The sequence below is a fragment of the Cryptomeria japonica genome, chromosome 8 (assembly GCF_030272615.1).
Source record: "Cryptomeria japonica chromosome 8, Sugi_1.0, whole genome shotgun sequence".
Taxonomy (NCBI): Eukaryota; Viridiplantae; Streptophyta; class Pinopsida; order Cupressales; family Cupressaceae; genus Cryptomeria; species Cryptomeria japonica.
In genome coordinates, this window is record NC_081412.1 from 583,829,009 (window position 1) to 583,841,136 (window position 12,128).

General features: G+C 39.8%; 1 protein-coding gene across 3 annotated transcripts in view; it reads left to right on the forward strand.

Annotated features, from left to right (window-relative positions):
• LOC131054653 (methylsterol monooxygenase 2-2) overlaps window positions 1-11,331 on the forward strand; it is a 28,433-nt gene extending 17,102 nt beyond the window's left edge. For all 3 annotated transcript variants that reach the window (XM_057989198.2, XM_057989200.2, XM_057989201.2), the window contains 5 exons: window positions 9,388-9,533; window positions 9,782-9,901; window positions 10,018-10,230; window positions 10,324-10,404; window positions 10,846-11,331. In XM_057989198.2, the coding sequence (XP_057845181.1) occupies window positions 9,388-9,533; window positions 9,782-9,901; window positions 10,018-10,230; window positions 10,324-10,404; window positions 10,846-10,912 (627 nt within the window). In that variant the 3' untranslated portion in view covers window positions 10,913-11,331. The remainder of the gene's footprint in view (window positions 1-9,387; window positions 9,534-9,781; window positions 9,902-10,017; window positions 10,231-10,323; window positions 10,405-10,845) is intronic.
• The last annotated feature ends 797 nt before the right edge of the window (window positions 11,332-12,128 follow it).

Genomic DNA, 12,128 nt, shown 5'->3' on the forward strand with positions numbered 1-12,128 from the left:
TGCCTCTTGCAACTCAATCATTCTCTCCAAGAGAATGAAATAGGATGCATATCTAGTCTTAACTGGTTTCAAAAACTCCTTCTTCGCGAAGGTCCTGAAGAGTGCATGTGAAGTGTGGTGGTTGCAGATAAACATCTGCACATCTCTCGCATTGGTGACCACTCCTCTAATCCAGTCTATCTTCCCCATGTCCTTGAGTGCATTGTTCATGGCATGCACACAACATGGGGTCCACCAAATGTGTCTATAGGCTGCCTCAATGAGTCTCCCTGCTGCTCTACACACATGGGCTGCATCTGTCACTTCTTGGACCACATTTTGTGGCCCAACCTCCTCAATAGCCTCCCTGAGGACCTGAAACTAGAAATCAGCATCTTTACGATGCCTTGTACAATCAACTGCTCTAAGGAAGTATGGGCCCTCTGCACATGTGACCATGACGTTGATGAGTGGACGATGGCTAATGTCCGTCCACCCATCCATAACTATGCTGCACCCCGATGCCACCCAACATGCCTTCATCTTCTCCATCAAAATATTGATCTTGGAATAGCTTTTATCCAAGATCGAGGTCCTCATTTTCGTCTCCCCTGGTGGCACATAAGATGGTCCTCCCTTGGCCACCATAGCCATCATCTCCCTATAATAAGGAGATCGTGTAACATGAAATGGAACGCCATTGGCAAAGAAGAACTTGCCAATGGATTCATCTATCTCATCTCTTAGCTGCACATTAAACATATCAGCAATGGGGTTGCTTTGTGGTGTCTGCAACTTACGTTTCCCAGCCCTGGCGGCAGAAGTGGAAGTGGATGGAGATCCAAACATCATTCCTCCTGTCTGCGAAGCATGAGAAGTATGTGGCACATTCTGGTTGCCCTGAAGTGCTGCCCTAGCAGACAAAGTAGTAGGCATTGAAATATTTGTGTCATCTGGAACCCCCCAAAGCCTGTTAAACTCAATTCTGTACTGTATATTTTTGGTTTCCTCCAAAAACTTACAATGTTTCACGCCTTTTCCTCTCCAAAACAGAAAGTGTGCATTCACCCTACTAATGCTACCGAACCATTCTATGTCACAAATATTGCACTTCCACTTCCTTGTTCCCCCACTTGAATGTGATGCAGTGCCTTGTACTGATATTCGTGAAGCAAACTGTTTTAGAGGAGACTTAGGATCAAAATGACCCCTGGCATATGGTGCCAACCACTCTGAAGGGCAACTTGTACTAGCTGGTGCACTTGCCATAGAACTAGATTGGGCTCCCCATGGTCACCCCCCTCATTTTCAGGTTCATATTCTGAATCATTCTCACTATGAGAATGGATTTCCATGTCATCTTCACTCATGCCTTGGGAGCTCATTGTGAAATTGACACTGCATTTCACAAAATAAAATAAAAATAAAATCAGCCTAGTTTAACAATATATTTTTAAATTTTTTTCCTATTCATCTCAAAATGAGATTTGATGTTGAATCTTGAGGGCAAAATGATGAATCATCATTTTGCCCTCAAGATTCAACATCAAATCTCATTTTGAGTCTTGAGATGAATAGGGAAAAAAAATCCAAAAATGACAGAGAACAAAAAAAACAAGAAAAAGTTGAAAAACCCTACCTTGTGCTTGAAAAATCTCTGCAAAATGTAGAAGAATCTTCTTCTTCCTCTTCTTCTTGCTTCTTCTAGCTCCTATCACCTACGAAACCCGGGGACGTGTCCCCTACCTGAAAACCCCCGTCCTAGTCCCGGGGACGTTTCGGGGACTTGGGGACGGCCAGGGGACGTCCCCCCCCGTCCCCAAATTGTCAAAATTTTGAGGGGACGTCCCCGAAACGGGGGGACGGCTTCCCTAGCTGTGGGGGACGTCCGTACGTCCCGGGGACGGCTGGGGACGGATTGGGGACGTCCTAGCCGTCCCGGGGACGGCCAAACGTCCCCCACATCTAGGGCTAGGGAAAAATATTAAAATAAAAAGTCGTATTTTCAATTTTTTTTAATGATGTTTTTTGCGTAATTGAGGGAGTGAAATATCTCATGAAGGGTTTTTTGCCAATAGAAAAATAACACCTGACACCTATATAAAATGATAAAAGTATTTTTGGCCTCGCGGGGCGCTGCCCCTCGACCCCGCCCTGTATCGCGACAGGGAGTGCGCAAGGGGCGCTGCCCCTTGACCCCGCAAGGGGCGATGCCCCTTGACCCCAAGTTGGGGGCGCTGCCCCCAAACCCCCATTGAAAAATATAGGGGGGAACTGCGCTGATGGAAGTAGTGAAAATTTAACCTCTGAGTCTGATTAGGCTCCATTATGTATTTTATTTCTTTAATATCTATTATGATATGCATATTGTCAATGTGAATGAATTGAAATTCTGAATTATGAGTGCATATTGAGTATTGAGTCTATTGATAATGTTGTATGTTCGATGTTTGCATTCTAAAACGTTTTCATAGTATCATACACATGCTATATCCATGTTTTCATATGAATATAATGTATAGATGCATGCTTTATCCATGTTTTCATATGAACATTTAGAATTTTCCTATATATTTTAAATTTTCCCTATATTTTATACAGCCATCCCCTTTGCCGTCCCCAAATTTGGGAAAAAAATTTGCCGTCCCGGAAACTCGTCCCCCTGTCCCCCCGTCCCGAAAACTTGGGGTAACGTAGCCTATCACGCTTGCAATCAGCTTTCCTCACCCCTTCAATCAGTCTTCTTCAAGTTTTTCCTCCTCTTTAGCTTGCTGGAAAAAAAAATCAGTTTACCAAAATGAGAGTTAAATCTAAAAGAAACATGCTTTTGTGTTGTTTTGGGGGGTTGGGTGGGGCCCACGTCCAATTAGGGTTACCCCTTAATCCCCCCAAAAGGCACATGTTTTTTAAAATATGGAATTTTTGGTTTGTTTAGGCATGGGAACGCGGGAGACGCCAAGGAGACGCCCAAACATCTCCGAGGAGACGTCTCCACGTCTCCTTGGGAGACGCGGAGACGTCTCCACGTCCCGGCGGCGATTGGGTGGTGGTGGCGGGACGGTGGGGGACGTTGCGTCCCTGTCCCCTCGTCCCCGAGACGTCCCTGTTGATTGTAACTAGGATTATATGGGTTCGGATTGCCTTAAGGCAACATCCGAACCCCCTTTAGGACCGGGTCCTATCCTAGGGTAACGTGACCCTATCTTATGCACAAACAAATACCACGCTATGCAAAATACACACCATTTAATTATTGGTGCCAAAAACCCAAGGAGGCCGACTTGCATTTCAAGGAGTAAAAGATGTATATAAATAAGTGACAATTTGCAAGTCAACATACATTCACTCTTCATTCTTGATACATGCAAATGAGAAAACAGCTCTGCTCATCAAGTGCAAATTAATAAGGAAAACCACGACCATAACGATCAGCCATTTCAGAAAGAGAAGGTGGTTTTTCATAAGACAAAGAGTCAAACTCTTCAGAATTAGAAGTGTGAGGAGAAGAAGTTTGAGAAGCGGCCACAAAATTATTGCTCATAGGCTCAGGTAAGATTGATTGATTTTTAGCTTCTTCCTTCTTTTCAACTTTAAGCTCTCTAGAAGGAACCTTATATTCACCTACAAAGGTGGGATTAAAATCAAGAGATCCCCAATCGTCTTCTGCGAGAACCTTCTCAGGATCAAAATCCTTCTCATGTGTAGATTCAAGTTGAGAAGAATCTTCTTCAGGAGCTCCAAACTCATCCAAAGAATTTTGATCATCAGAGAGCGAGGATTCATCGGTAGGTATCTTGTTTAAAGAGTCATCACTAGACGAGGAAGGCTTAGAAGAACCCCCTTTGGAAGTAGATGTTTGCAAACAAGCTTGGAAATTAGTATCACCTATCAAGGTATATGTCTTATTGTTATAAATAAATTTAACTTGTCTATGCAATGTAGAGGGGACAGCTTGCATACTATGGATCCAAGGTCTCCCTAATAGCAAGTTGTATGTTAGATTTCCCGACATAACATGGATAGGAGTAGGCAAAGTAACAGGCCCCACTGTGAGGGGTAAGGTGATAATACCTAATGAAGTCTTAGCCACATTGTCAAAGCCTCGAATGGGACGAGAGTCAGGCTCAATGAGGGATGTATCCACATTCATCTTATGCAATAGATTAATGCTACACACATTAAGGCCAGAGCCATTATCTACTAGTGTTCGTCTTATAGCAGTATCATTTATGATAACCACAATCATCAAGGGATCATATTGATGTTGAATTTCACTAGTAGGCAACTCATCTTGAGTAAACACAATTTGAGCTTTAGGATTCATCACAGAGTTAACCAAAGACACTATATTACTAGATGTATTCGGTGGGGGAACATTCAAATCTTTCAAGGCATCTTGTAACATTCCGTGATGAGCAGAAGAAGTTTGAATCAATTCCCAAAGGGATATCTTAGCAGGGGTAGCTTTAAGTTGTTCTATGAGATCATATTCCTTGGCAAGAACCTGTGAAATACGTGGAGCTTGCGGAAGAATTGGTTGAGGATTAGGAAGAGAAATTGGAGTAACAGGAGGAGGATTAGGCTGCCTATTATTTCTAGTATGATAAGTATGGGCAACCGCATGATAACTCTCTCTAGTTAATTGCTTGGCGTAACTATAAGGACTTATAGGTTTTCTTCCTTGCACAGTGATGATAGGTTTATATGGAGTAAGAAAGGAATCATACCCCCCTTGGACAGTAAGGAGAGGTGATTTAGGAACTTGAAAGGTGGGAGAAGGACAAGCACCTTGGACTTCAAAGAGAGGCTTATTATGCTCATTCAGGTTTATCATGTTAACTAATTTAGAAGTTTTGTTCTTGTTTAGAGATTTCGATAAAGCCACAAAGTCATCAAGAGCATCATCCAACAAAGCATGATCATATCTATCAAAAGGTTTATCTTTTGATTCAAAAGGAGACATTTCCTCATAGAGGGGATTATTGGAAACAACCATGTTACTAGATTCAGTGGAAGAGTTGATAGGAATGTACCCTTGAGAGGAACCATTCAACTTATCTTTCTCATCACAACGAAATGGCATAGTAACAAGGTTTATGAGTCTTTGGTAAAATGAAGGTTTGGCATCTTTAGGATTCAAAAACTCATCTAAAGCTTCATCTAATTCATCTTGGCTATACTCATAATCAACATAATTGCATACATCATCATAAACATGAACATCTTGCAAATAAAAATCTGACATTTTGAAATAAAAGTTGCATAGAATTTAAACACACAATACAAAGAAACACACTCTTTTTTTTTTTTTTTTTTTTTTTGTTTGAAAATGAAACACACTAAATCTAGATCTAGATCTAACAAATGCAATGCAAGAGAAAGCAATAATAAGATTCACGTCGGGTTCACCAAAATGTGTAGGGGAAAAAGCGAGACTAGGTTAACATGTCCTAATCCTACCTTTTGACACACATTGCGGAATACGAAAGAGCCTAGAGGTATCACACAATTGGCTACTTCTTTTTGTGAAAGAGAGAGCCACGGGCTACCTATTAGGGTTTCTATTCCTTTGTTGTAATTGAAAGATAAAATGATGCAAGTTCAATTCCTAACCTCCAAGTGCAAGTATGAACTAATAACAAAATTGCAGAATTGAAGTTAAACAATGGAAAGCTGCAAACACAAGGACAAGACAAGAATGCAGATGCGTACCCGGAGTTAAAATCTGAGTGAAAATGTTCGGGACAGGGGCGCGGGCGCCACTGCCCTGATTCTGTTCTTGAAACTGCTATTTTGCAACTTGGAAAACTGTCGGAAATGCTGTTTGATAGAAGGACCAGGGCGCCCAGCGCCCCTGTCCCAGGGACCAGGGCGCCCCACGCCCCTGTCCTGGTCTTTTGCTCTGAAACTTGGTGTATGGTTCGGTCTCCGTCTGCTTTTTTCGGATCTACAACTTGTGGCGTCGTCTGAATCCCGAAATCTGCACTTATATCTGAAAAGGTGTTTTGGGCGGCTATATAGGGTTTTGCCTTAGTCAAACCCCCGCTTTGGTGATTTCCACCTCCACGAATAGCCAAGTTGTATTGTAAAAGTAGTGTGTGTGCAAGATCCTAAAATGCAAGTAAGCAAACTAGAGCAACCTAGAAAGTAAACCCTAATTGCTTGTAAATGATAATGTAAATGCTCCAAATCAAGATGTAAAGAGATCTAAAGCATGAATACAAGTGATATAATGAGACTTATGCAAAGACATGAAAACAACATGAAATCATACCCAACCCCAAGGGAGGGGTACAAGCTAATCTTCAGTCGGTGATCCCTTATTGCTCTTCAATGCCTTCAAAGCCCTAAATGGATGAATGAAATTGATGGATGCTTGATAGATGGATGTTGAATGTTGTTGAAGTCTTCAAAGATTTGTTCTTTCGCTGCATAGAAGGTCCTTGAAACCAAAAATTCCCGATCCTTTCCAATGAAGAAAGAGAGCTCTTATAAATGAAACCCTAGGTCTTAATTTCAACTCTAGGCCGACTTAGAGATTGAATCTCCTGCCAATTTTTTGGGGTTAAGCTTTATTTTATGATTGGATCGCGCTCCTAAAATTTTGGGAAAAATGTCCGGGACCGTGTGCACTCCGGGCGCCATGGTACCGACAACTTTTCACCAAATTTTCAGGGCCATCGGATATGATGATTTTAGAGAGAATCCCGAAGTTACAGGTGATTTCGAGATGTTTTGACCTTCGAAATCAAGCCCCTGAGTTCAAAATAGGACCTAATTAGGGTTTTTGATTAAATGATGTATTGGAGGAATAAAATGAAAGGGGCACACTTTAATGAAAGGGCCCAACTGAGGACCTTAGACCTAATTAATTTGATTAATTAAGTGCTAAAGGGGAAATGCAATGCAAAATGCAAAATGCGCCAAGGCGGGTGCTAAACTAGGTGTGAAATTGTACTGCATACAATTTACGATGCTACAATAGTAGTGCAAGTTAATGGTTGGACCCTCCTCCCTTGGCTGTGAAATTGCGTGATGTTGACATGTCAACTCGGTGATAGGAGATTGGGCGGCTCCCACGTGCTTGCAAGAATTTTGTGGGGCCTCATTCGTTAGGTTGCAGGATTGTGGGGAGATGACAAGTAAGCAAGGATCAACGACTAGTGCATTTTCACAAGACTGTGTGTGGGACCGGGTCTCCTTGCTGCGATAGTGCACAGCGATGCCATTTTTCTATCGTGGGTCCAATTAGATAAGTCTTGTAGTTCTTTGGAGAGACTTCATCTCATTCATCCATCATGTCGTGAAATAACAAGATCAATGTCGAGATTTAAAATGGGCAAATGGCTAATTCTTGGTAATGAATTTGTACGCGTCGGTCTAATTGTGAAGTGGTGGAAGTAAACATAGTATGGGCTGACATGAAAATCTTATGGCGGTTTATTTAGTTACAGGCCGACATTTTTAGTGAATTTTAATTATTCCTGCCCGACATGCAAATGGTGCACAAACATATATATAAATGCAAGAGATCATTCCTTTCACTGAGTGGGTTGAGAAAAAGGAAATGCTGCTGGCATAACAAGGATAATACCAATAATAGAAAGAGATACTCAGGGTAGATCATGTTCCATCTTTTGATCTAGAGGTGAAGTGGATGTTGCAAAATAGTGTGTGTGAACTAGAAGCTGATAAATGACAGAAAAATTACAAGGTCCATTCTGATTATTCTTAATTTTGTCTCAGACAGAGTTATGTCTATTATTTAGTTGTGAGGTTGTTGCCTCTTGATGTGTATAAGGTTATAGCCTTCTTATTAGTAATGGGTTGGTGCCCTAATTGATGTATTGGTAAGGGGATTGGTGTCTCTTGAAGGTTGGTGCCTTCATCATTGAAATCAGTGGTTTTCACCGTGAGGCTGGATTTGTGCAATAGATCCAAGCAGCTTGTTCAGCATGTTTTTTCCCTTATAGGGTTTCCACATAATATTTGGTCTTATGTTCATTGTGTATCTGCATTCTTTGTTTGCGCTTATTGATATGTTTTTTGATGCACCTAACAACTGAGTGTTGAATTTGAAGGGATAGAAGTAGAAATTTGATGATATACTGATTCACCTCCCCCTCCTAGTATATTGGTGTGTTCAATAACCCTAGTAGCAACATAGGGAGGCAGAGGTTCTCCCACTGATTTGTCATCTTTTGTATCTGGACCAACAGAATCAACGGGACACTAGGACATGATTAAGGCTGAATGGAGGCAAGCTACCAGGTAGCTGTGGAGGTCCTTATTCGTCTTGCATCTTAAAGTGACATCCTTAGAATGAAAAGGGGCAGACACATCTTGTTAGCAAAAATTCGCGAGTCTCTATATAAAGTCACATCTTCCTAAGATCCCATAGTAATTGAGGCATCTTAAAACACGGTGTTATTCAATGTTCATCCTCTGCCTTCCCAAGAGAACCAAGACAATAGATCCTATTATCATGAGCAATGTAATGATTTGTCTCAACATTTAGACGGGAGGGAGTATACGTTTAGTTGACCAGAAGATAGTTGAGCAAAGGAATGGTGCCATCAACTTGATGTAGAAAACTCTTAGTCTAGAAAGCCATTTTGGAGTTGACAGGCTATGGGAAAGAGTCCCATGTAATGCGAATATACTATTGATAAGGAGAATGAAAAGTGAGTGAATTAATCCCACCAATGCCTTGCAAATGGTTACTCACACACACATATTAAAGACCCATTCTGTGCAGTTGGCTTCACCCAGAAAATTATGTAATAATAAAATACACATTCATCCCACTTGTAGCCAGAGTTAGCTGCTAGGAGAATAATCATGTCTTGTCATCAGTCCATGTTTATGTCTATCACCTTGTCCTAACCACTTGCATTGAATGCTTTGCTTCATGAGATTGTTTTTATATATAAGCCTCAGTGAATGACAACTGTTATGTGTTCAATTTAAATTTTAAACACACGTGTCAAATCCAATTATATAATTTGTAGGGAACACTCTAGAGTCTTTATCATTTCTTAAAAGACATGGCTAGTTTTTACCCTTTGTTAGAATTAAATTTCTAAAAATTGTAATGTTTCTTGACATTGGCAATATTTTGTATTACATATCAAATTGACTTAATTCACTAAATGCAAAAGGATTAGCAGCAATTTAGTGACTCTGTATAAATCACTTAATGCTTTCATATATTTGAACTTTGAACTTAACATGCATGGTGATTCAGGATGGATATTTAGATGTTTCCTGTTCACTAGCTGAGTTTTTTATGCATGTGCTTTCATGTAGTGATGGTCATGTACTGGTGTATTCTGGTTGTAATTCAGATGCTAAATAGCTTTGTGCAGTGTCAAGTAACTGACCTAATCCAAATTTGCATGTTCGTAGAGCAAGATGAACACCCCTGCTGCACAGGAGAAATGTATAACTCGTTTGCTGCTATATCATTTTTGTGTCAATCTTCCTCTAATGATAGTTTCATATCCTGTATTTAGATTCATGGGTATGACGAGTGAGTTACCACTTCCATCCTGGTAAGTGTCTAATTTTTCTAGGAGTAAATTGATTGAGTACTTTACAGAAATCAGAGATCAACAATTATCTCGTATATATTCTGAAGTTAAATGTTTGTGACAAATCAATTACATGATGTTTTATTAAATTGCTAAATATTTTGGCAACATTTACAATTTGGTGGCGAGTGTTTGCAAGTGCTGTATCAGAAATGAGAAATAAAAAACAAATTCTTAAAGATTGATTGTGGGTAATTTGTTTTGTGCAGGAAAGTAGTTGTATCACAAATTGTGTTATATTTTATTCTCGAGGATTTTATTTTCTACTGGGGCCACAGGTTTTTGCATACGAAATGGCTGTACAAGCATGTTCATAGTGTTCATCACGAGTAAGCTCTTTTTTTAATGGAATTGGTTTGAAGTATCTATTTCAGATGTAAGATGAATATATTGTATCATCTTGATAGGTTTTGGGAATTAGAATTGATTAGTTATTTATGTTCAGATATGCTACCCCGTTCGGATTGACATCAGAATATGCACATCCTGCTGAAATCTTGTTCCTTGGTTTTGCAACCATCGTTGGTCCTGCCATCACTGGGCCTCATTTATTAACATTATGGTTATGGATGAGTCTAAGAGTGTTGGAGACTGTAGAGGCACACTGTGGCTATCATTTTCCTTGGAGCCTTTCCAAGGTTTTTCCAATATATGGAGGGTTAGTATGCGAAGTTATATATTCTTCCATATGCTTGTTCTCTTGAGGATTATATATTTAACCTTGAACTTGGTTTTCTTGAGTTGCTCGCAGAGCTGATTTCCATGATTATCATCACCGACTGCTCTACACCAAGTCAGGGAACTATTCATCAACTTTCACTTATATGGATTGGTAATTGTTCTGCATCTTTTGTATATTTGACAATTAGGGCAGGTACAAAACAGGGCATTGCTTGGTTTAACTATTATTAAATAAAATATATTTTTCAAGAATGGTGGCATCTTCGACGATCCATTTCAGTTCAGAGGCATGTATTCAGTAGATTTCATCCACTTAAGTAAAATGCCGAATGGAAATTTTTCCACATCTGCAGAGTTTGCAAATGGAAGATGATATGCTTTCACCATGGATTACATAAAAGCTTTCTTTCTCTTAGTTGTACTTCAATACTATCTGCAATTCTGCCTTTGACTGATGTTTCCTTGGGTCTTAAAATAGATTTTGCAATCAATGACTAGCTATACTGCTAATTCAATTTCTTAATGGTTGGGGTCTCATTTTTTAGTTGCTATTTGTATGCATGCTAATTCTATGATAACTATGAGTTCGCAGGTTATTTGGGACTGATAAAGGCTACCGTAAACTAAAATCTCTGAAGGTTGATTCTAAGAGCTCATGAGAGAAAGCTTGAAGGCAATTTTCTGACAGCAGTAGTTAAGGAAGAAGGTTTGAGCTGGGACATGCCACTTTCAGTTGAAGTCGAGGAACTATTGATGTCATCTCAATTTCTAGTGCTAATGATCCTGGAAAAGCTAGATCTTTCTATTTACCACTTATTAGGAACTCCTTTTTCAACTGTTTTCAGGCAATTGAAGAAAAAAAGATATGAAAATTGGAACACTGGAATGTTTTAGGAGTTGGATGAGTTGATTGTACCTTACTGTCATGCATCACAAATAAAAGTTTGATGCTACAAATTTTAGGTCTTGTAGCTTGTTGATTATCTTTAGAAGGATTGCGAGTTGGATTTTGTACATGTCTATGTGCCATGTTGTAGAAAAGGAAAATAGAATTGTGACTAGCATTTTTTTGGTTTCATTTGATAGATTCATCATACCACTATGTGAAATATACAATACCATTGAGAAAGATGAATAACCTGTTTAGTCTTTTGGTGTTAATGACTTTGAGGGGCGATACAGCAATAAAGGTTAAGCCTCCAACATGTAAGTGCCTCAAATGAACACTCATGGTAGTATGGAAACACTAGTAAAATCTTCTCATATATGTGCCTTAAAGGAAGATCCTAATTTAATTTTTGGTCCAAAGATTGACATTTACAAGTGAATTGAACCAAGTTGTTAACATCTTTACATAATCACTTGAGACTTGAATAAGTAGTTCACAGAAGAGACTAAAGTGCTCACAAATGAAAAGAAATATCCTTCGGATATTTCAGCAATGTTTTTGTGAGTGGGGGGTTCTTGTTTCTTCATTGATAATATTTAGATGATTGTCAATGGAGCTTGTGTGTATAGATTGATGCAAGTAATAAACAGAGAGACGTATTCTTTCTACTGTATCAATTCATAGACTGTCATAGCTGTCGGGCACACATTTCTTAGACTGTGTTCATGGTATGGATTTCCATGCTGTCATTGTTGCATCCTTTAATGCACAGCCCATAACCCTCTGCAATTGAAATTCGTACAGCCTCCAACAGAATGCTGTATTTATTTGAATTTGTGAACAGACAGTCGTCCACAAACAGGGTGGGAATGCCAGCACATGTCAGACAAAAGGGCTGGCTGGTTTAGGGGCTAGCTGCTGCTGCTTGTTGTTTGTGGGCTATCAGGTTGGCGAGATTTTAGGCCCCCCAAGTAGTCATTGTTATA